At 39.5% G+C, this 22880-nt stretch overlaps 1 protein-coding gene across 1 annotated transcript in view; it reads right to left on the bottom strand.

The window, feature by feature from the left end:
- FOCAD (focadhesin) overlaps nt 1-22880 on the bottom strand; it is a 117471-nt gene that overhangs the window by 41157 nt on the left and 53434 nt on the right. The window contains exons 16-23 of the mRNA XM_062018520.1: nt 18720-18854; nt 17249-17299; nt 16503-16586; nt 15131-15263; nt 11096-11284; nt 10695-10816; nt 3795-3887; nt 1695-1783 (exon numbers count right to left, since the gene is read on the bottom strand). Of these exons, the coding sequence (XP_061874504.1) occupies nt 1695-1783; nt 3795-3887; nt 10695-10816; nt 11096-11284; nt 15131-15263; nt 16503-16586; nt 17249-17299; nt 18720-18854 (896 nt within the window). The remainder of the gene's footprint in view (nt 1-1694; nt 1784-3794; nt 3888-10694; nt 10817-11095; nt 11285-15130; nt 15264-16502; nt 16587-17248; nt 17300-18719; nt 18855-22880) is intronic.

Genomic DNA, 22880 nt, shown 5'->3' with positions numbered 1-22880 from the left:
CACCCGGGTAGGAACAACCCCATGCACCAGTACAGGCTGGGTATTGACTTGCTGGAGAGCAGTTCTGCAGAGAGAGACTTGGGAGTCCTCATTGATAATAAGCTAAACATGAGCCAGCAATGTGTCCTCATGGCCAAGAAGGCCAATGGCATCCTGGGATCCATCAAGAAGAGTGTGGCCAGCAGGTAGAGGAAAGTTCTGCTCTTCCTCTACTGTGCCCCGTTGAGTCCTCATCATGGAGTCCTGTGTCCAGTTCTGGGCTCCTCAGCTCAAGAGGGACAGGGAACTTCTGGAGAGAGTCCAGTGCAGGGCCACCAAGATAATCAGGGGACTGGAACATATGTGGAAAGGCTGCGGGAACTGGGGCTGTTTAGTCTGAAGGAGACTGAAAGGGAATCTTATTAACATTTACAAATATCTAAAGGGTGGGTGTCAGGAGGCTGGGACATCCCTTTTTTCTACAGTAGCTAGCAACAGGACAAGGGGTAATGGGATGAATCTGGAATAAAAAAGGTTCACTTAAACCTAAGGAAAAACTTCCTTCCTGTGAGGGTGAGGGAGCAGTGGCACAGGCTGCCCAGAGGGGTTGTGGAGTTTCCTTCCTTGGAGGTCTTCAAGACCTGCCTGGACGTGTTCCTATGCGACCTGATCTAAGTGAACCTGCTTTGGCAGGGTAGCTGGACTAGATGGTCTCTAAATGTCCCTTCCAACCCCTACCATTCTATAAAAAGCATCTATGAAATCTAGAAAACCAGCACTTATACAGATAAGTGTTTTCCCTTTATACCCTACCAAGAAATCCTTCCGGCAGAAGAACAAGAGAAATTTGTGCCAGTACTACATAAAGAATATGTACAATACTGTATGATTCTGGATCTTAATATGAAACTCGCTAACCTAGACTTAAAAGGTATTAACCCACAAGTTTTACTTTGCTTTTGATTCTCCTTCCCGTACAACTGAGGGGGGCAGAAGAGTGAGCAAGTGGCTTTGTGGTACTTAGTTGCCACCTGGAGTTAAACCACAACAATACTTTGTTCCAATGCACTTACAAATAAGCACAGAAACAGATATTGATACTGTCCATAGATATTTAGTTCTTTCTCTCTGTGATGTCTCCCACTCTCCAACTTGTTCCCCTGGCTGTGTACATAAACACTGACAGACTGAGAGACGCTCCTCAGCTGACTGAAATGGAAGTAGCTGAAAGTATGAGTCAGAGTGTGCATAATATGCTTGGTTTCAAACAACATTCTCAGGCTCAACATTCAACTCACTTATGACATACTACAGCTTACATTTCGTGCAACAAGCCACTTTCAGTGAGACAACTCACTCTCTACAAGAAAGTTTTGCTCTTTGCAAAATCCTATTTTAACATGACACAAAACAAATACAATTTTCCATTCCTTCCAGTTGCCCAGTCTATAAAGTTCCAGACGCTGTAGAAGGAAAGGTACCTATAAATTCATGCATGTGGGGATCTTTGCAGTTACCCAGCAGTCTCTTTCTTCTCTGCTCCCTCCATGCCTCAGTCACTATATCTGGTGGATTGTCTTTTTTTTTTTTTTTTTTTTTTCACTAGTGCTCATACAGTCTTGAAATTTGCAAAACTAAAAGCTTTCAAGTCTTATCCTCCTCTACCCCCTCACCTGCCATTACAAGTGATCAGGAGCAGACAGACGGTTCCTTACCAAAGCCAGGCTGTGAATTGTTTGTACTGCACCTCTTCAGGATCCTCCTTTCCATGTTTTAACTGCATCTCCAGCTCTGCCTGCCTCCCCTGAAGAATTACAGAGTAGAGTCAGAAGTAGATCTTACATGGACAATTGTTTCTTCAGAGGTAATCATCAACATCTAGGTAATCGAGTCTTTCACTTGAGGGCTACTTAAAAGTCAACTTGACTGCTTTTAACATGGGAACACAATATATTAAGTAAAAGAATTTGTATATTTTTTATTCTGAGGAAGACAAGTTGCAGATGGCACAAGTGGCCACAGATACTACAACGTCTTTCCTAGTCCATGCAAACAGACAAGTTCCCTTGGCAAGGGGTAACAGAACCAGGGAATGAGACTTAGAAGCCTGCTACTTAAAATGATTCTAATAGTAAAACATCACTTTCTTGAGTCCCTGCTTAAAGCAGAACACTTCATCCTTCTTGTTTCTACGGTCCCAACCTCCCTATGACCTACTACAACAATTATTTCTGTACCTTAAAGGAGATTATATGGTTTCTGGCCTCTAGCAATTGTTACATAAACATAATAAGCAGTTTTTCTTTAATGTTCAGTCTCCAACCTTAAGACAATTTCATCTTAACTTGTTTAGGTTGTTAACTACTGTTCTTTATCAGGTTATTAAGCCTTAAGCAAAAAATATATGCAAAATATAAAACACATAGTTTGAATGTACATAAAAACCTGAAAATACACGAGAATCAGTCCTGTAAATCCAAATATCACTCAGAAGGTGACTCTCCACAGAGATTAAAGGAGCATATACATTGACTAAAGAAAAGGCTGAATAAAAATTATGCAAAAAGCTATTGCAACTTCCCCAAACCCATAAACATTTAAGTTCTATACTAAATAAAGACCTGCAAGATCATCACAATGAGACTGACTTCAGTCTTCAAGATGTGCTGAATGCACGAATTGGCAGAGGTACTTCAGTATGTGAGTAGACATAAAAAAGACAAGAGGCTTCTGAAGGGAAATTTACTCTCACATCCATGTTTTGGTAAAACAGACCGTGTGAAAAGATGCCTCCACACTGTAGAAATGCTTACTCTACCAGCTGTTCAGAAATACTGAAATATGTACTATCCAGACTACTCACAGTGAAGTCTCTTTTGGCCACCTTAGATGAAATGTACCATGGAAGTGTGAGATACAGAGGCACCATAAGCCCAGTGAGGGACTTTATAAACAACACAAATAGGCTCTATTGCCCTGTAAAATGGCTCAAAATCCTAGAGAGCCCTTCAGAAACATGTCTGGTAAGTGACAAGGTTCCTATGAAATCCTGCCTCAGAAGGGAAACAAAATAGAAAAGTAATTAAATGGAAGCAACAATGGCCCCCTCTATAGTTATTACATAAAATTACAATTTTAATAAGCTGCTGCATGCTTTGTAATGGGGCTGGCTAAGAAAATTATTTTCTGCTGATGGCCAAGATAAAATTTGTTTTGAAAATGTTAGAGAAGTTTATGTTTTGCTGCACAGTAAATTAAGGAACAGTTAAAGACTCTAGAATTCCCTCAGCAACCTGAGCTGCCCATGCTGAAAACAGCTGCTGTGGCATGGAAACACAAACAAATAAGCCCTTCTAGTAGCACGAGAATCTTCTAAGTTTTTTAGATAATCTTCCTGTTGAAAAATCAAATGACACTATAAGATGCTAGATATCACGTCAGCTAACAAAGAAGTTTGAAGATATTTCCTAACCATTAGATAGGGTGGAAATAGCAAAAGACAAGTCAAAAAATAAAAGGTTTGAGCTCCAGTTAAAATTTCACATTCTAAAAACTCTAAGAATTGACACATTCTGCAACTTGACACACGAACGAGACCACAAGAACCTGAACTGTAAGCAGAAGTTATACTTCCAGAGATCATCCCAGATTGTGCTGCCATTAAATGAACTGATCCTATTTCCTTTTCCTTTTTTATTATTAAACACTTCAAGCTATATTTTAAAATTGCTTTAACTTGCATGGATGCTCTTGCTGGTGAAAAAATAAAACTCAAACCACTTAAATCAGCACAATGCTATGTATCACAAAATTACCTGCAGGACTGCGCTGTAGGTTCTATTCATAAATCCTAACCACGACTGTGGCAACAGTATTGAGCGGTGCCATTCAGAAGGCTGAATGTTAACCTGTGCAATACACCAGAAAAGGTAGAAGCCGTTACATTAAAGTTTAGTAGAGGTAGAATGTATGGTCTCCAACCTGTGATTTTCAGGCAATCATTTCCTCATGTGCACAGGATGCTGTACATGGCTGTAAGAAACCTAAAACAAAAATGTCATTTTTTACTTTTAACTTCCTTACTCAGAGGTTCTCCTCTGCCCTTTTGAGACCACATAGAATCAGAGAATGGTAGGGGTTGGAAGGGACCTTTAGAGATCAGCTAGTCCAACCCCCCTGCAGAAGCAGGGTCACCTAGATCAGGTCGCATAGGAACATGTCCAGGTGGGTCTTGAAGACCTCCAAGGAAGGAGACTCCACAACCCCTCTGGGCAGCCTGTGCCACTGCGTCGTCATCCTCATGGTGAAATAGCTTTTTCTTATGCTTAAGTGGAACTTTTTGTGTTCCAGCTTCATCCCATTACACATCTGGAATATTCTGTCCAGTCTTGGGCCCCCCAGTTCAAGAAGGACAAGAAGGAGAAGCTAGAGACAGTTCAGTGCAGGGCCATCAAGATGATGAAGAGAGTGGAGCATCTCCCTTACGATGAAAGGCTGAGGGAGCTGGGGCTGTTCGGCTTGGAGCGGACTGGGGGGTGAGCTCACTTAATATTTACAAATATGTAAAGGGTGGATGTCTGGAGGATGGAACCAGACTCTTCTCAGTGATGTCCAATGATAGGACAAGGGGCAATGGGCATAAGCTGGGACACAAGAGGTTCCAAACAAATACAAGGAAGAATTTCCTCACTGTGAGGCTGATGGAGCACTGAAACAGGCTGCCCAGATGGGTTGTGGAGTCCCCTTCTCTGGGGACACTCAAAACCCACCTGGACGAGTTCCTGTGTGACCTGCTCTAGGTGGTCCTGCTCTGGCAGTGGGGTGGGACTAGATGATCTTTCAAAGTTCCTTCCAACCTTTAAGATTCTGTGAATGTGTGTTCTACTTCCTATGAGACATGAGTTCAATTAATAATGAAAAAACCTTCTGTGTCTTAATCTAATCTTGCTGACAGGTATTACAGATGCATCCAATCCCTCTGCCAGAATTGTACTTAAGAGACTGAATAAGCCTAGACCCTTCAGGGTCAATAGTAAATAATATTTTTATGGTTCTAAATGCTAAACAGAGTGATAGCTAACCCCAGGTATTCATTATTTGTTTGCTTTACATACTTCTAGACATACAGAAATAAATCTTTTATTCTGCATACAAACCTTGTTGGTTTTTTTGGTAGCAGAATCTCAGGCATTAAACTTTTACACATAACCTCACAAAAACAAACTTCTTGTCTCAAGCCTCTTCCCATGCCCCAGCTTTCAAAAACCTAAATGTAATAATGGCAACTAAGTATAAGCAGACAAAGACATATATGCAGCCTGTAGGTTCATATTCAACAGATGTGAGCAAAGAAAAGCACTGTTGAGATAAAAATATTATTATCCCTGTATGGTAATTACACTAATGACTACTAATCTGTAACTAAGGAAATGCCAACTGCTGAGGACTTTTAGAGATAAAAATAAATGGATGCTTGCTATCTTCCAATTAATTGTAATTTCTTGGTGTTTACACCCATCTCATAGTCTTCACAGTGCTTTATGCTGCCCAAAATGTTTCAAAGGCAATTTTAAGTCTTTTTTTCCTTTCTAATGAAATGCTTTTTGCTTTACTTAAAAAGTAATTATAAGACTTAAACTCTCCCCTAAAATAAAAAGGAGACAAAACAGGAGAAAACAAGTGTCATTCTGCTAACTTAAACCCTCTAAAAAACCTGTTTAATGTGCTGTGCTTAACTCTGACACAATGACTTGGCAGAAACACACTAATTCCTATGGCCATGGCAAGGTAAAAAGCCTAAGCTATAAGGCTGTTTTTACGCTCTCAGTCTGCTTCCCAGACTACCAGAGAAACGGTGGAGTCACCATCCCTAGATATGTTTAAAGGACATGCAGCTGTAATGCTTAATGACATGTTTTAATGCTGGACTTTGGAGTGTTAGGTTTATGGTTGGATGACCTAAAGGATCCTATGAGTCTACGAAATTCAATCAGATGAGCCCAGGGATTCACTTGTCTTCTAGTCAAAGGTCCAAATATCTTTTTCCTGACAACTTGAACTCCAACTGTCTTTATGTACATCAGAAGAAAAAAGAAGAAAAACCTGTCTTTTAAAGCAGTGTAAGGTTCTTGTGAATCTACACTAAAACAGTTCAGTTAGGATTGTCTGAAAATACTTTGTGTTTAGACTCATATTTCAAATATACTTGGCTTTCTCTTCAGTTTTACTACACTTTGAATCAATTAACTTTGTAAAATATTGAGCTACTTACGATATTTCTGTCTCCAGTCATTTGTTTGTACTCATTAACTCAATCCAGTTCACCATTTTCAATTAAAAAACCCATTCTTTTTCCAAGTAAAACATTTCAAGGTTCTGTTTTATGAAGGCAGCTTGTTTGCCAAAGAAAAGTCTATTCTTGACGTGCTGCTAGTAAATACAAATAATTTTTTTTACAAGACACTGTATTTGGTGCTTTGTAAGGCAACAGGCAAGTATTCACAACATCACAGTTTAGAACTGATCTTCATCCCAATTTAGCTTATATAACACTTGAATATGTGCCTTTTATTATAATATAATTAATAATGTTTTTTCTCCAGAAACTCTGGCACTAAACCCAGGTTCCACTGAATGGAGTAACTACATTGAAGGCAGACTTTTTCTTTTGGGATACTATGCAAATATATGCTTAAATCATAACTTGTTTCTTCTGACACATTTTGCAATATTTTAGTGGACTTCTGCTGCTCTCTACTGGAATATTTGTCAGAAAACGTCCATGAATTTAGTTGCACACTCCAGTGATGATGAAAGACCTTATCTCCAGTTCTGCTCCCATTCCTTAGCAGTAAAAATGTCAAGATGAAAAACTTCTATTAAATTTGCATCCACGATCAGATACCTTGAGATCTGTGTTTAACGGCTGATTTTGTTGTTTATTTTTACTAGCTGGAGAGGAGAAGTTGCCACCTGAAATACTTCATAATTCTCTCCACCTTTATAACACAGCACCAGGGATGGATTTCCGTACTCCAGTCCAACTGGTACAGTCTGGCTTTGTCCTTGTACCACTGGGCCTAATCTGTACTGGGATCCATGTAGTAAGTCTATAGCCACAAGACATGATTATTAGTTTTTGCGGCTTTTCAGTTCAGAAGGGCCAAAATAATAAGATGTATGATTGGTAAAAAAAAAAAATATGTGTATGCTAGCACATGGAATTTTTTGGGAGATGATAAAGAGCTGAAACACTGTAGTACATAGAAGCAGACAATTTCAGCATAGTGGATATTCACATGGCTTGAGTAAAAACTTCAGTCCAAGTATACCACAGCCAGGTTTGCTAGAAAGAGAAGTAGTTGCTATTCCCCAAAGAGATAGAAGGAGAAAATCAGTACAGATGCAGTGTGAACAAGCAGGGAGCAGAACCTGAGAGCAAAGCGAGGGACCCATGCAGATGCATCATAAGATCAGAATGTACCCCTATCCATATTCTATGGCAGATAGTCATATTCTGTATGAGGCTTTCAGTTTTTAAGTAGAATATCCTCCAAACCCTGTGCACACAACCTTCACAATCAAACCCTGTGCTACACTTATTTCATAACAGGAGCTGTTTGGTGACAGTGATTTTATCAGCGTCATAAAAAAATTTTGCAGGAGGTAGGCTCCAGGTCCATTGGGTGTCAGTCACAAACCAAAATCTGGACCTAGACACACTTCCTACCTCCAATTCACATCTTATTCATTCTAATCCTTCCAACTCTGCAATGGATCCAGAAGTGGGCTACCAAGCTAGTAACGGATTTGGAGCACGTCTAATATCAGGAATGGCTCAGGGATCTGGGGCTGTTAGCCTGCAGAAAAGAAGGCTCAGGGGAGACCTTATTGCTCTCTACAACTACTCAAAATAAAGTTGTAGCAAGGTGGAAGTCAGTCTGTTGTCCCTAGTAACAAGCAATAGAACAAGAGGAAAGTCCTCATGTTGCACCAGGGGAGGTTCAGGTTGGATATGAGAAGGAATTTCTTTACTGAAAAGGCTGTCAGGCATTGGTGTTCTGGTTTAGCAAGGAGCAGCTTGCTTGGTAACAGGGGGAGGGGGTTGCAGTGAAGACCCAGTAAAGAGTTTGTGGACTCTCCCCCGGCTCCTGGGTTCACACCCACCTCCGGCCCGGCTGGGCCAATCTGGCGCCTCTGCCATCACTATTTAGGGGACGGGAATTCGGAATGCGAGGCAGGAGGTGTATGAGTGATACAAGATGGAGGCGACCACGCGGACCCTTCAGCCAGAGGAGGAAGGAAGGAGAAGCAATAGACCAGAGACCCCTCTGCAAGCCGTGGCTGGAATGCAAGGCCGTGCTGGAGAGCCTGCACGCCGCAGAGCAGCCCCACATGAGAGGCAGAGAGGAGCTGCAGCCTTTGGAATAAGTGCGCGTCGGAGCAGCCCGTGCAGGGCTGCCGTGTGTGTGAGTTACCCCACGGACTTGCAGGGAGCATGGGTGCAGAGCCCACCTGTCCTGAGGAGGGACAAATGGCAGAAGCTATCAGGAATAGACTGACTGAAACCCCACTCCCTGGCCCCCGCTCCGAACCGTTCGGGGGGAACGAGGTAAAAACCCCGGGATCAGGGCTCTGAGCTCGGGAAGAGGGGAGGTGTGGCAAGAAGGTGTTCTTAGAAGGCTGGTCGGACTCTTCATTGTTGTATTACTCTCTGTTGTTTTATTTTGGTTATGTTTTGGTTGATGTTGCATTAAATTATTTTCGTTGACTTCCCCAAGCCGAGTAGCTTGGTCTGTTTTGTCCTGAACCTTAAGCGGCAATTAAGCTCTTCCTGCCCTCTAATGCTAATTGTGGTCTTTTGTTCCCTGATGGGCCCAAACCACAACAATTGGAATGGGCTGCCCAGGGAGGTGGTGGAGTCACCATCCCTGGAGGTGTTTAGAAGATGGGTGGATGTTGAACTGAGGGAAATGGTCTAGTGGTTAATAGGGCTGGGACAAAGGCTGGACTAGATGATCTTAAAAGTGTCTTCTAGCTGAAACAACTCTATGATTCTAGGTAAGGTATGACTGTTGATCAGATAGAACATTTCCTTTATTACAGAGTTCTGGTCACCATCATACAGGATCCATACTGCGCTCTGAAGAAAAGGCTCCTCTGTATAACAAACTGCATACAATCAAATTACATATAATAACACCAAATTGCCTGTACACGGGACAGAGAAAGTAGTAGTAATAGAAACCATTAAGCTTTTCTATCCTTGAAGAGTAAACAGGTATTGGTATTGCTGTTAGGTAAAAAAAATAAATCCAGATATTCGTATTTTGCTTTCTCTTCTGGACACAGATTTATAGAATCATAGAATGGTAGGGGTTGGAAGGGACCTTTAGAGACCATCTAGTCCAACTGCCCTGCCAAAGCAGGTTCACTTAGATCAGGTCGCATAGGAACATGTCCAGGTGGGTCTTGAAGACCTCCAAGGAAGGAAACTCCACAATCCCTCTGGGCAGCGTGTGCCACTGCTCCCTCACCCTCACAGTGAAATAAATTTTCTTATATTGAAATTGAACTTTTTTTGTTCCAGATTCATCCCATTACTCCTTGTCCTGTTGCTAGCTACTGTAGAAAAAAGGGATGTCCCAACCTCCTGACAACCACCCTTTAGATATTTGTAAATGTTAATAAGATTCCCTTTCAGTCTCCTTCAGACTAAACAGCCCCAGTTCCTGCAGCCTTTCCACATATGTTCCAGTCCCCTGATTATCTTGGTGGCCCTGCACTGGACTCTCTCCAGAAGTTCCCTGTCCCTCTTGAGCTGAGGAGCCCAGAACTGGACACACGACTCCATGATGAGGACTCAACAGGGTACAGTAGAGGAAGAGCAGAACTTTCCTCTACCTGCTGGCTACACTCTTCTTGATGGATCCCAGGATGCCACTGGCCACCTTGGCCACGAGGGCACATTGCTGGCTCATGGTTAGTTTATTATCAATGAGGACTCCCAGGTCTCTCCGCAGAGCTGCTCTCCAGCAGGTCAATACCCAGCCTGTACTGGTGCATCAAGTTGTTCCTCCCCAGGTGCAGGACTCTGCACTTGTCCTTGTTGAACCTCATGAGGTTCCTCTCTGCCCAACTCTCAAGCTGGTCGAGACCCTGCTGAATGGCAGCACAGCCTTCTGGGGAATCAGCCAGTCCTCCCAGTTTGGTGTCATCAGCCAACTTGCTGAGGGTACACTCTGTCCCCTCATCCAGGTCACTGATGAAGATGTACCTACATACTACCTAAGACTCACAGATTTTTATCATCTATGCTCTCTTGCTCATATCAGCCTGATTTAACTCATACATCCTATTTATGTCCTGTGAGAAGAAACTTCACCTCCAGATGCATGTAATTAACCCCCGAAGTGATACAAAATGATTGCATAAATAGCATTATTTTATGAACTTATAAAAACACTAATACACTTACATACGTGTAAGTAACTGCTCTCATAAGCACGGAATTGTGAAAGGAGCATATTTCCCTAGATCCAGTTTAACTACTTGTTTTGTTTACTGCTTTCCAAAGTTTTCCAAGATAACTTTCATATCAACCATTAAAGTACGTAATTCTAAACTCTGTAAAAGATTTCGTTACAAACACTTTATTTTCTGCAATGATTAAGTGAGGACTTAAGTGAGGTAGGGAAGGAAAGCCAGTAACTTACTTCGTGAATGAGGGCTACCAACATTTGCTGGAAATTGCGTCCCCTGCTGGCCAAGAACCGATTAATGGGCTTACCATCTTTGCCCATGTGGACTGGAAGGTCGTAACACAACAACATGCCAGCTTAAAGAAGAAAGGAAAGGGAAAAGAATGGTCAATATCAATATTCACACTAGTAGCTCAGACATCTCACATAAGTTAGTGGAGAATCCAAGGCAAAGTAAAGGCAAGTTCACAAAGTAAACAATTGAAAAGCAATTATATATATAAAAGCAATTAAAATACATAGAAACATATGCAAGTAGCATAAGACATGAGTGTTATTTAGTGTGATTCACTTCCACAGAAATCTTCGAGTTAAAACATATACACATGTCTAACTTCAACCAAGTGACGGTTTACCTGCAAGGCCTGGTGTCATGCCTGGTTGTTTGTTCCCCTCATACATTTTCAGTAAGAAGTTTGGAACACCTGCCACGGTCTTCCCATGGTTAGAGCGTACTGTCCCTCCTCTCAAGGCAGAATGATACACACCACGGGGCATGTTCGTCATCTCCTGTTTCACAAGTGATGTTGCAAACTCTTCAAATGCTGGATGAAATGCAGGAAAATTAGGAGAGGCAACACAATGTTTTTTTAATCTTTCAGGCACGACCATGACTGAAAGAGCCTGATGACTGAATGACCAAATAAATCCCAGAAAACTCAGAACAACACCTGTGATTCAGTGGAGATATGCTATATGAAACTAGTAATGACACATTCAGATGAAGGGTCAAAGAATCAAGAACTCTTAGCAAGTTTCTCTGGCACCATACTTGCTGTCATCACATCTTCTGATGAGTAAGTCATGTCAGTCATGAAAGCTGGGAAGAAAAACACTCTTAACTGTTCCATGAACTGCTGAGTGCATTCTTTGCCTGCTACATCAGTAATACTGGCACATGCTGTAAGAAGGAACAATAAAACAAACACAGTGAAAAATACTGTCTCTAAAACTACGTTGTCCTTAACAAAATCTAAAATAAGAGCAATGCAAAGAAAGTAGAGAGAGTATATGTAAACAAGGGATGTAGAAACTTTTACCTTGATTCCTGTTACCGTAGTGGTACAAATTGTTTACAACGTTCTGTGTTCTCAAGCTATGCATATTATAGTCTAAACAACTTTTACATTATACAGAGTATAAAGTTATTGTTCATTTATGAAGTCAATTTGAAGCAGCCTTCACAGTATATGTTAGGAAAAAAGATCACGTTTCTCTACGTACCATGTATGTACATGACCACATAGTGTTTGTTCCATCACCATCAAGAGCCAACACTGTACTGTGACTTTGTAAACCTGATATGTTTACAAGTCTGTTAGTGCTTTTGTTACAAAACTGAATTTCACAACTGTTACACAACTGTTTCACACTAGGCTTGAAATCTTGGCATACAAGTTCTCAAATCCAATGCAGTCCTGCTTTGATTAGGAACTAGAGGACAAAGGAGTCAAAAGGGCACTCATTCATCCTTTCTGTGTCCAAGAATTATCCATGGTAGCTTGGAATAAAATAGTTTTATACTGGAACTTCCTCACATTTCTTGTTTTCAGGAAGTTCCCATGACTTTCAACACAACTTTTTCCCAATTAAATTTCACAGCGGAGTAGAAGTGTAAATCTGTAGTGTACAGGATGGGCACCTACATCTGGGGATTTTTTTTTCCTCTACCTGTAATACCAACAGTCTTCAAACCATAACCTCAGAATGCAGTTATGCTATTTTCATTACCATGATTCAGACAGAAATTACAAATCTTGTCCCAGTCCTCAACACTATACACTCTTCCAACAAAACTGAATTTATTCACATGGAAACACTACTCACCAAGCTGCTCTAGGCTTTTATGAGTTTTTTGTGTTTAGAGTAGCTATGCCACTAGAGAAGAAATCTTCTGAAAGAGGATAGCTCTTTCTCCATTGGTAACCATTCACATTAACACAAACGTGATAGCACAGGTAATATCACTCTCACATTATTGCACTTGCTATTTATGCCAAAGGATTTGACACTTACAAGCAGTTCTTCAGGCAAGAGACACCACCCAAGGCTCTAGGTTGACAGATATAACTGACCCTAGAAAACCTAGACAAAATTAAATACCTAGATATGCAGCAAATGCTAGAATATAATATTTTAATGCTTGGAATCTGTTTGAAGGAAAAAAAGAGGTAACTAACATAACAAAGAAAATCCTTTGCATTCTTCATGTGCAGACATTAATACAAATATTAATATACATTAACTATACAATTAACTATGTTAATATTTAACTGTTACTTAACTAATATTTATGTAGCAATTAACTATAGCAGCTGTTGTCTAAAGTTTATAGTTTGCTATACAGGATAATTTTTCATTCACTGTGACACGCTCTGGATTCAAATGCTTTGGCACAATATGGAAACTGAAATAACAAACCAGTTTTAAAAGAGTCTAAGAGAAAACACTACCTCAAACTTCACTTGCCAATGCTTCACATTAGCAGACAGCTATGGTAGACTAGAATTGGTAGCATTTTCAAATAAACTGTCATAAAAAGTCTGCATTTACTTGGTTTCCTAATTCTTCCTTAGTTCCGTTGCAGAAATAAGCCCTGCAGATTTGTTTGCAAGCTTAGACATGCTTTTCCCACAGAGCTGGAGGAGGCACTTGGAAAGAAAAAAAAGTAATTCAAAAGTAATGCCAACGCCAAGCCCACCTTGTAACAGCAGCTGTCAGCATTAAGTGTTCAACTCTGCAGGAAGAAGCATGCAAAGGCTGGGAAAAATGAAACATTTTCCTCCTCCTGCAAGGACTAAAGAAGGGGGAAGGAAGAAAAACAAGTCCTGAGAGTTTAAGGAATCAGCAAGGAAAAGCAAAAACAGAGATCTCACAAGCAGTAAGCTACATTTCCTTTAGAAGTTTCATCTGATTTGGTATGCACTAATAAGGACTTTTGGAGAAATTGAGAAAGACTGCCTTCTTAAAAAGCATTTTAGTTCATCTCCTTCTAAGCTGTAAGGAAGCAGTGATTTATTTGCAACAATGTGTCATTGCAGGATTCCAGTAGATGAGATGACACATACTCAGCTCTGATAGAACAGAGACTTTGTGGCTCTTGGCCTATCTTGGTCACCATCTCGTAAACTTGTAACAACGGCCCCTACAAGTCACTACAGCTTTTGCTCACCTGTTCTGTGTTCTGTGCTAACACTGATAGAAGATGAAGCCTGCGATGAGTAAGAATCTATCCAGGGAGTGTTCACATTGGAAAAGTTATTGGCATATGCTTTTATAATGGTTTGTAGTAGCTATATCTTTTTATTTTCTGTTCTCTCCCAAGTTCATTCTGGTTTCCCATCTCCCTGCTAAATTGCCTACGTACTCATTCATTCCACAGCTTGAATTTTTTGCCCAGATAGACCATTCGCATGTGTTGAAGTAGGTCATGTTAGTTTTTCCCACAAAGCTTAAAGAATTCACCGGTTAACACATACAGACTCTCTAGGTGAGGTTAAAAATAAAAATTTATTCATTAAATATTCCAGAATATTTAATGAATAAATATTTCTAGCAGCCTCCACTGCTCTACTATCTACCCTATACTATATCTGTTCTTCTATACTACCATCTCATGGCTATGTTCACAGGTGGCAAATACACATTGAGATCCCAGACATTCTACAAACAATAAAATACCAATGCTTGTGTCCAAACACTAACATCACAATCTTGAAACTAAAAATGAAAGATAGCATTATGAGAGTAATCAAGGGAACACTAAAATCCCAAATACGAAACGTGGATCAATCTCACAAGTGTCCAAATAAGTGCACCATCCAGAGACCACCTTTTAAAGCATATTTCAGTATCAATATACATCACTGAAATGAAGCATTAAGCGTAACACTAATATCTTTGTTGACTGAGTAGATTCTGTAAATAGCACTGGTTTAATACTATTAATACTCTGTTTATAAAGCAATATGATTTTGGGTGTGGGTTTTTTTTCCTTCAGTCCATGCTGGCTAAATTACAAAGCTATCTTCCAAAACATCTGCTTAGTCCTCCCTACTGAAGTTGCACAGTGATGAAATAATGCCCACCTGAAGTAAATAATAAGCAACTAGCTTTTTAAACAGGAAAGAGAAACATTTTAAAGTTATAAGCATTTTTCCAACCATCAGGACCTCTGACCCACTGTCTTCCTAAAAGAAGTTTGCGGGTTTTATGCCCCTTTGAACTTTTACTTGGTTGAATCACAGAAGAAAACATATTTTCCCAGGGAGGGGAAAAAAAAAAAAAGGCTTTACTAAAACATGATGCTCCATTGTAAGAAAGCCACATGTCTGTACAGTCACTGTGATTATAGATCTGCAAAGTAACCACAAATACTGAATATATTGTACCTCCTAAAATAGAAGGTGGTGTTAGAGACAACAGCTTGATATATGAAGAACCTGGAACAAAAAGATCCATCTCTTTCTCTTCCTCATCTTCATTCATGCCTGTCTCCTCCAGTAAATCAACTTCCGGTCGTGCCTGAAAGATTAAAAAAAAAATGGAAAAATGTTAGCATGAATACTTCATATCCTTATTACCTTTCCATGATTCCAAGTGTCAACCAAGTGCCAAAACTACCAACCTAACAAAATCAACTCCATTAGTGTAAAACAATGTTTTATGTTGCCAGTTAAATATACACAGAGCATTTCCACACTAGATGGTTTTTTCCTTTAGTTCTCAGATGTGAAAAAGTAATATATTTCCAGTCTTTTCAATGAAAACATATTTACTCATTTTCTAATGAGTGTAAAGTAATAGTATCAATAATATAGAGCTGTATACTACCATTGCAGCAGTGGTTAGAGATTTCCCTCATTCTAATCTTGTGCTCCTCTATACAAAATACATTTCTCTTTTATAAGGTTTATGCTGAACTCTTCTCATCAATTAATATAAAGCAAATAAGTTTTTAATTTTCAAGTTGCTTATTCTGATCTTTTCATAATGGTCAGTCACAATACATAAATGGAGCTAATCTTCTAATAATGCCATAACGTAAATATTTAGTACATCATGTAGTACCAAAGGATTAGTGATTACTGCCTTTCAGGTTTATTGTAAATTTTTTTCTGAAGTCACATAGATGACCTTATATGTTCATCTCCTTCCAGTCTTTCATTTTGTAAGGTTCTAATAGCCCTCTATATATTTAACAAGCCTTCCAGTAAGTACTTCAATTCCTTTCTAACTTTATCATTAAAAAAGCAAAATGTTGTGCTTTAAAAGTTCAGAATAGAAACACATAAAAAGTTTTCAGCTTAATTCCAGAAAGAGCACCTTCTTTTCAAACTGACTTGCCCATTTTAGGAACAAAAGCAGTAAGTGTGAATGTAAAGGCACTGGATGTAGCAGTAACCACAAGAGCTGCTTAGTGTTAGGACTCAACTGCAAGCAGTAACAGTAGCATAAAATGCAAATCAGATGCCTAAAAAATAATCTACTCATTTAACTAATGAAAGAAGAAAAACTACTGCTTCTGACTGCTTAGATATTACTCAGTCTGCATTTGTGCTTTTCCTCTCTCCCAAGTCGTAGTTATGTTAATCATGAATAATATCATCCCATTGCACCAGCATGAGCTCACTTTCCTTCTATAAGGCTCTAATGGCTCTCTGGTAGAGATGGCACAATGTCTTGTTTCCCTTTCAGGAGCATCCAACCCATGTCAGACAAAACTGCCATGTGCCTTTGTTGTTAAACATGCAACACGGCTACCTGTTCAGGAAGATGAAGAATTGTATGTTCTCCAGAGCCAAATGATGAGAGTGATTTATAGGCCGAAATGGCTACAACAGCATCCTAGAAAATTAACACAAAGGAAAACAAAATCACAAGCACAGCACATGGTACTGCTACCTGCTGGAAACTACACACACAAAGGGCCTATTCACTAACTACTGAATCCTAAAAACAACTTTAAAACAACCACATAGTCCTGAGACGCACTCTCAATTATTTACTTAATATATACAATGTAAACTAACAAGACTAATTATCTAGTCTTGATTGCAAATATTTTCAGTGCTGCACTTCATTACTGCTGTAAGGGTAGTTCATGTAGGAATATCTAAGCTATATTTAAACTAAAATGCTTTGGTTCCACCAGCCCCATAGTGACCATGGTTCAACACAACCACTGTGCTACAATATCTCACCAAAGAGAGTTAGTTGTCACAGCCACAGCTTTGCCAACAATGTTTCACTATGTCAAAGCTCAAGTCTTACAGAGGAGTGAAATTAATTTGTGTTACAATTCTCTTTGGGAGTGGCACACATTAGGACCATCAGTTACCACCTTTCATGTGCGCTACATTGCTTCAAAAACAGTGTTTAACAGTCAATAAGAAGAAACCTCTACTAAAAAAAATTGATGACACTGATAACTTTGTATTAACAGAAATGTATAAAACACCATCCAGTTACTGACACCAGGAATTAACATGTTCACTTCCACCACTCACCTTGTTTTGTGTATTGTTCCAAAGGAAGCTGATAACTTGACTCTTGAACTTCTATAAAACCAAACAAAACTGACATTCCAATTATCTTTAACAAAACAAGCAGTTTAAACATAGGCAGTCACCTGTATCATGGTTTTGCCCAGCCAGCAAAGAAGCACCAAGACAGTCTCTTGCTCAGTGTCCCCCATCACCCCCCATCCTCATTAGGATGGTGGAGGCCCCAGTGAAATGGGAGGGAAAAAAGATACGCAAGGGTGTTGTGGATTAAGACAAGGGCAAGGAGGGTTCACTGCCAGTTATGGTTCTGGGCAAAACAGACTCCAGTACTCGACTCAGAAAGTGAGGGAAGTTTATTCTACTACCTACAAGAAACAGAACAGAACAAAAAGCAGAAAGGGAGTAGGATGATGAGAAAATTACAACCAGTACTTTAATATCTCCCTCCCCCATCCCTCCTTTCTTCCTGGACCCAGCTCACTGCTCCCAGTACCTCTACCTCCTCCCAACTCAATGGCTCAAGGGGGACAGGGAATGGGGGATGTGGTCAGTCTCTCACAGATGGTTTCTGCTGCTTCTCTCTTCTCAGAGGACAACTCCTGGCATTCTTCCCCTGCTCCAACACGAGGTCCCTCCCCCAGGACACAGTCCTTAGCAAATTTCTCTGATGTGAGTTCTTCCCTCCAGCTACAGCTTCTGTGGACATAGGGTCCCTCACACAGGACATGGCCTCCTCTGGCCATAGTCACTGCCCCTGGCACGGGGTCTTTAATGAAGAGAATCATTGTCCCTGATGTTTTTAAAAAATGCAAACAAATCTCTGCTTCACCACTCTCTGCAGGATGCAGGGGGGTTTCTGCTCCAGTACACCTTGTCCTCTCTTCCCTCACTGACCTTGGAGTCCACATTATTGTTTCTCTCTCCCCACTCCTTGCGCCACCACCAGATGGAGAAGAAGGGACAGAAGAAGGAATAGGAAGAACCCTCCTCTGACGCTTCTTAAGAAGTGATTGTGGAGGCATCTAATTGGTTCAGCCCCAGCAGTGTGTCTGGCTCAGAGCTGGGGAGAGTTTTGATCAATTTCTTAAAGTAGCTGTCTTTACAGCTCCTTCCCCCTTACCATAAACAGTGTCATGTCAAACCAGGACAAACTGAAACAAATTGGTGCCACATCAACATGTATTGAGCTAAGAAAGCAGAAGAGGCATGGGTTTGAACTGCAGATGCATTCCCATATCCTCACACTCTGGGAGAGGGAAATGTCTGATCAGTCTTGCACTGGAATTTCTCACTTATCTCCCAGCATTCACTAAGCAAGCTGAAACTGTGAAACTGTATGGAAGTGTGCACTATGATGAACTTTAATTGGGCAGTGGGTGCAATTTAAAGATACTACAAACAAGTAGGCACATTTAAAACTCATCTACAAAGACACACCAAGAGAAGAAACATACATTAGCCTAAGAGTACGTACGTCATATTCATTTGTATTCACTGTTAATGAGGGAACCAGAGCAAATAATTCATTCAGTGCTTTTAAAATCAGGGGTCTTGTATCGCAACTCAGTTTTGGTGACAGGGCATTCCACGTAGAACGGATGCAAACAACCTGGAGGGAAAGTGGAAGGCACCATTACTAACAGCAACTCCAAACTGACTTCAACGCTTCTTTCCAGCACTTGCCTTCTTTCTTCATACGTGTGAACAGAAATTATTTTAGGGTTCATAAAAGAAAAAAGTAAACATGTTCAAAACTCAACTTGTATTAACAGTCTGACATAATGAAATAATACTGCATAACACAAAACCAGATAAAACAGCTACCAGCAGGAAAAAATGAGAGTGTTAGCAATACATGTAAAGCTGTACATATATCTTCATGTAACTACTGCTCTACTTCATTTGTTCAAATCACCTTGAAAGCAAGCTTTCTCTGGGAGCTCAAGAAGATGGAAGTAGAGGAAGCTACAAAGGGAGTAATGTTCCCTGGGAACTCCTCCAAAAGAAAATGCACTTAACCTTTAAACACAACAAAATCCAACCAAATTTTCAGAACAAATGAAGAATGTAAAACTGCAGGAATCTAAAAAAAATCATTGGGAAAATGTCAAATTAAAATAAACACTACTATCACAGCATTATAGTTGCTTATTGCTATACTAATCAAGCCAGTTCTTAGAATTTCTAGCGGGCAAAATCACTTCAACAAAGCAGAAAAAAAAAAAAACCTGTCAGGAAGTCACAGTAATGTCAAAGTTATGTCATACTTACAATTGTTAACTTAAAAAACTCACAGATTTAATTTTTGATCCGTTAATTTGCTGAACACAATAACTTCAGCCTTTTAAATCTGCCTTTGCATTTGTACTATAGACAAGAATTTCACAGGGTTTTAAATAGAAGCCAAACTTGTTTTAGATACACTTCTGCAGTTCAAGCTACTAGGTCCTCAAAATAACCACAACGAAACATTTGCAATGGCACATGAAACCAGGACTACCTGCAGGCTTCCATGCTAAAAAGAATGCAGTAGAAACTGAAAAAAAAATTAAAAATCACACTTTTTCTGTGGTTTGCTTTTGTTTTTTTTTTCAACTCATGAGGCCAATATTTGCTTACAGATCACACCACGAAAAGTAAGGTAACTACAGATCACTACAGATCACAAAATTAAACAGAGCACCTTGTTGAGTATGGTTCTAAGGTCAGTATTTTTTTTCACAGATTAAAAATCCCTACAAAATAAAAATAAGTAAAAAAACTTTAGATCCTCAACTGAAAAGACAACACTGCATCAAAAAAAGCCTAACCTGGTCTTCAAGGCTTATAGCGGATAGGGAAAGCTGAATAATTACACTTCCAAATTTAGTAGTACTAGGTACACATATTCCAGTGGTTAGGTGTCAAAAAGATTATCAGAGGAGCATTCTCATGTAGATCCAACATACATTGGGAAGCATTACAGCATGGTAAAATAGCACTAGTCAGATAGACTAACAGATCTGAATATTTACTTAGATTATAAACCAATAGCCAATTTCCCAAGGGAGTGGGAAGGAGGAATGAGGAAGTTCTACAGCATATTTTCCACAACTGAATGGTTTCAAAAGCAATAAACAAACCCTTTCTCCACTCACATTCAGTATTTGATAAGCTACAGCAAATTTGTTGGCTTCTTTGCCCTAGTCAACTATAACTTTTGGGGCTCACAGACATCACACTGAATAAAAACAAGAACCAAATGCATTATAAAAATGCATTTACAGCAACCTCTGTGTTAAAGTGTTGTTCCAAAGAAAACCTAAAAATATTATCTCTCTTTAGCAAGACAGTAGCTGGTTCACTTTCATGGCAATTTTTCTGGAAGAACATTCTGGAGACTTGCTTCACTTTTCAGGTCTCAGTTCAAATAGACACTCCACTTCTAGTCTAGCTTTAAACACACAAACTTTCTCATTGAACACATGATGACTGTTTCATGTTATAAGTACATGCTTTTATGATTATCACCTGTGAGGGTGAGGGAGCCCTGGCACAGGCTGCCCAGGGAGGTTGAGGAATCTCCTTCTTTCAAAATCCACCTGGACACATTTCCATGTGACCTGATCAATGTGAATCTGCTTGAGCAGAGGGTGGGACTAGATGATCTCTGGAGGTCCCTTCCAATACCTACTATTCTGTGAAAAGAAGGGTATTATTTGTGCCTGCTCCTTCTGGTGTGCAGTTTAATACCCTCATTATTTTTTTTGTAACCATTAATCTCTATGAAAATAATGTCAACATGTAAACTGTAGTACTAATGCACATTTGAGATGAGAAAAGTGCTGTCTACATATCAATGAGTGTGAGTTTCAGACCCTCTACACACTCAACAACACATTTCTGTATCAGATCCATTCAGAATGTTTGGAGTTAGATTTTCTGAATGTTTCTAAGAGTTAGAAATGATGCTGCTGCCATCAGCAATATGATCTGTATCCATCTTACCTTCTATAAAGCCAAAAGGCTACTAGGCTGTAACTAGTATCTAGTTGTCCACCACAGCTTAATCAACTTTGCATAGTGAAGAAAAGAATGTCTGCACGTTTACACTATAACTACAGCACAGCCCTGAGACACCAGTGGTCTTACTTAGCATTTCACAGATAAAAAAAGATCTGCATGACAGCTTAGTAGCAGTCAGCAGTCAACATGTAGTCAGTACTACATTTGGCATTTCTGGGTACTGAAAAACATGTCTAAGACAGTCAGTCAGTGGTACATCTGAAGAATTATACAGAAGATACATAAACAAGTAGTTGTGTTCCACAGGAAGTTTGACTAGACAGTACTATCGGTGCTAAACTTTCTCAGTTTTCTTTATTAGATTTTTCCAGTTGCCCATGCTTGCTCTCTGTAAGGAACTATGTAGTCCAGCAAGAATGTGAATAAATTCCCTGTAAGATTTGGTCACATCTAACCTTGGTCCCTGTGGATGATTTCACATTTTGCCACTTTACGCAAAATAATTCTGTCTGGAATTTATCTTTTTCTACCATTTATCCTTCAGACATTAGGCTTCACACTGTAACAAAAACTATGCAAAAGAAGAAGAGCCACAAAGCAAAGAAACCCAACCCAAAAAAGAACTGTCCCTGCCCTGAAATCCTAAGAACAAAACCAAGAAAAATACCAAATCCATGACAGTGCAGACTTAGAACTGAAGTCTAGACTTAAATAACAAATGATACTCACAACAAGGTTTTGACAAATATACTCAGCCTTTTAAAGGAGAAAATATACCATAATTGCAAATCACAACTCTTCTTTAAACTATCTGACTTAATCTATGAAAATTTCTTCCAAGTGTATGAAATTAAAGCAAAGTAACAGAAGACCTAGACAAAGAGAAACACAGATCCATCTTTGTAATGGTATAAAATGAAGCGATGTTTACGAACAGCTTTTTACAAAGGCATTAAGGAAAATAGTTTTAATGTTCTTCTGCACTGAAAAAAAAGAGCATGCTTGGTATCACTGAATTCAAGTAACTGCTGAATTAAGCAGTCACTTTGGTGAATGTAAAAGAGATTTTGAGAGTGCAGTTTAAAAAAGTGCCTTTTGAGTTGAATCTTGTTCAGGAATAACAGGCCTATGAGTATATTTCTATGGTAATGACCACTGATGGCTAGAAACAATCTGAAAATTTTGCCTCTCTTTCTCATCTTTCAAAATATACATGGTTTGCAAGAATAACAGTAAGAAAATAGCTCTTCTGGTATTTAAAAAGATGGATACATCTATTAGCCATGTAAGTTCTTGTTGAACTAAATTATCTAGAAGTTTTAACTTTGTAATGAGTTAGTTGTCTGGAAACAGAAAACACACCTTCTCTTAATATACAAAGAAACAATACAATTAATGTACAGAGAATCAAATCAAGTTGGGTATTCATTTGGTATTGCCATATAGGAAGACTATAAAATCACTATCCCCTCAAGAACATTTTATTTCATTCTTTCCTATAGTATCACATGCATTCTCCAATTTCAGCTAGCAGGTGAAAAAGAGTCATAAAAAATTAGGCAGCATTTTATCAGGAATTGCAGATATAACACATAGATATACATCACCTAAGCAATGGTTGTTTGGAAGA

The sequence above is a fragment of the Colius striatus genome, chromosome Z (genome assembly GCF_028858725.1).
Source record: "Colius striatus isolate bColStr4 chromosome Z, bColStr4.1.hap1, whole genome shotgun sequence".
NCBI lineage: Eukaryota > Metazoa > Chordata > Aves > Coliiformes > Coliidae > Colius > Colius striatus.
Note: the sequence above shows the minus strand (reverse complement) of the source record. Positions and strands in the feature narration are given on the sequence as shown.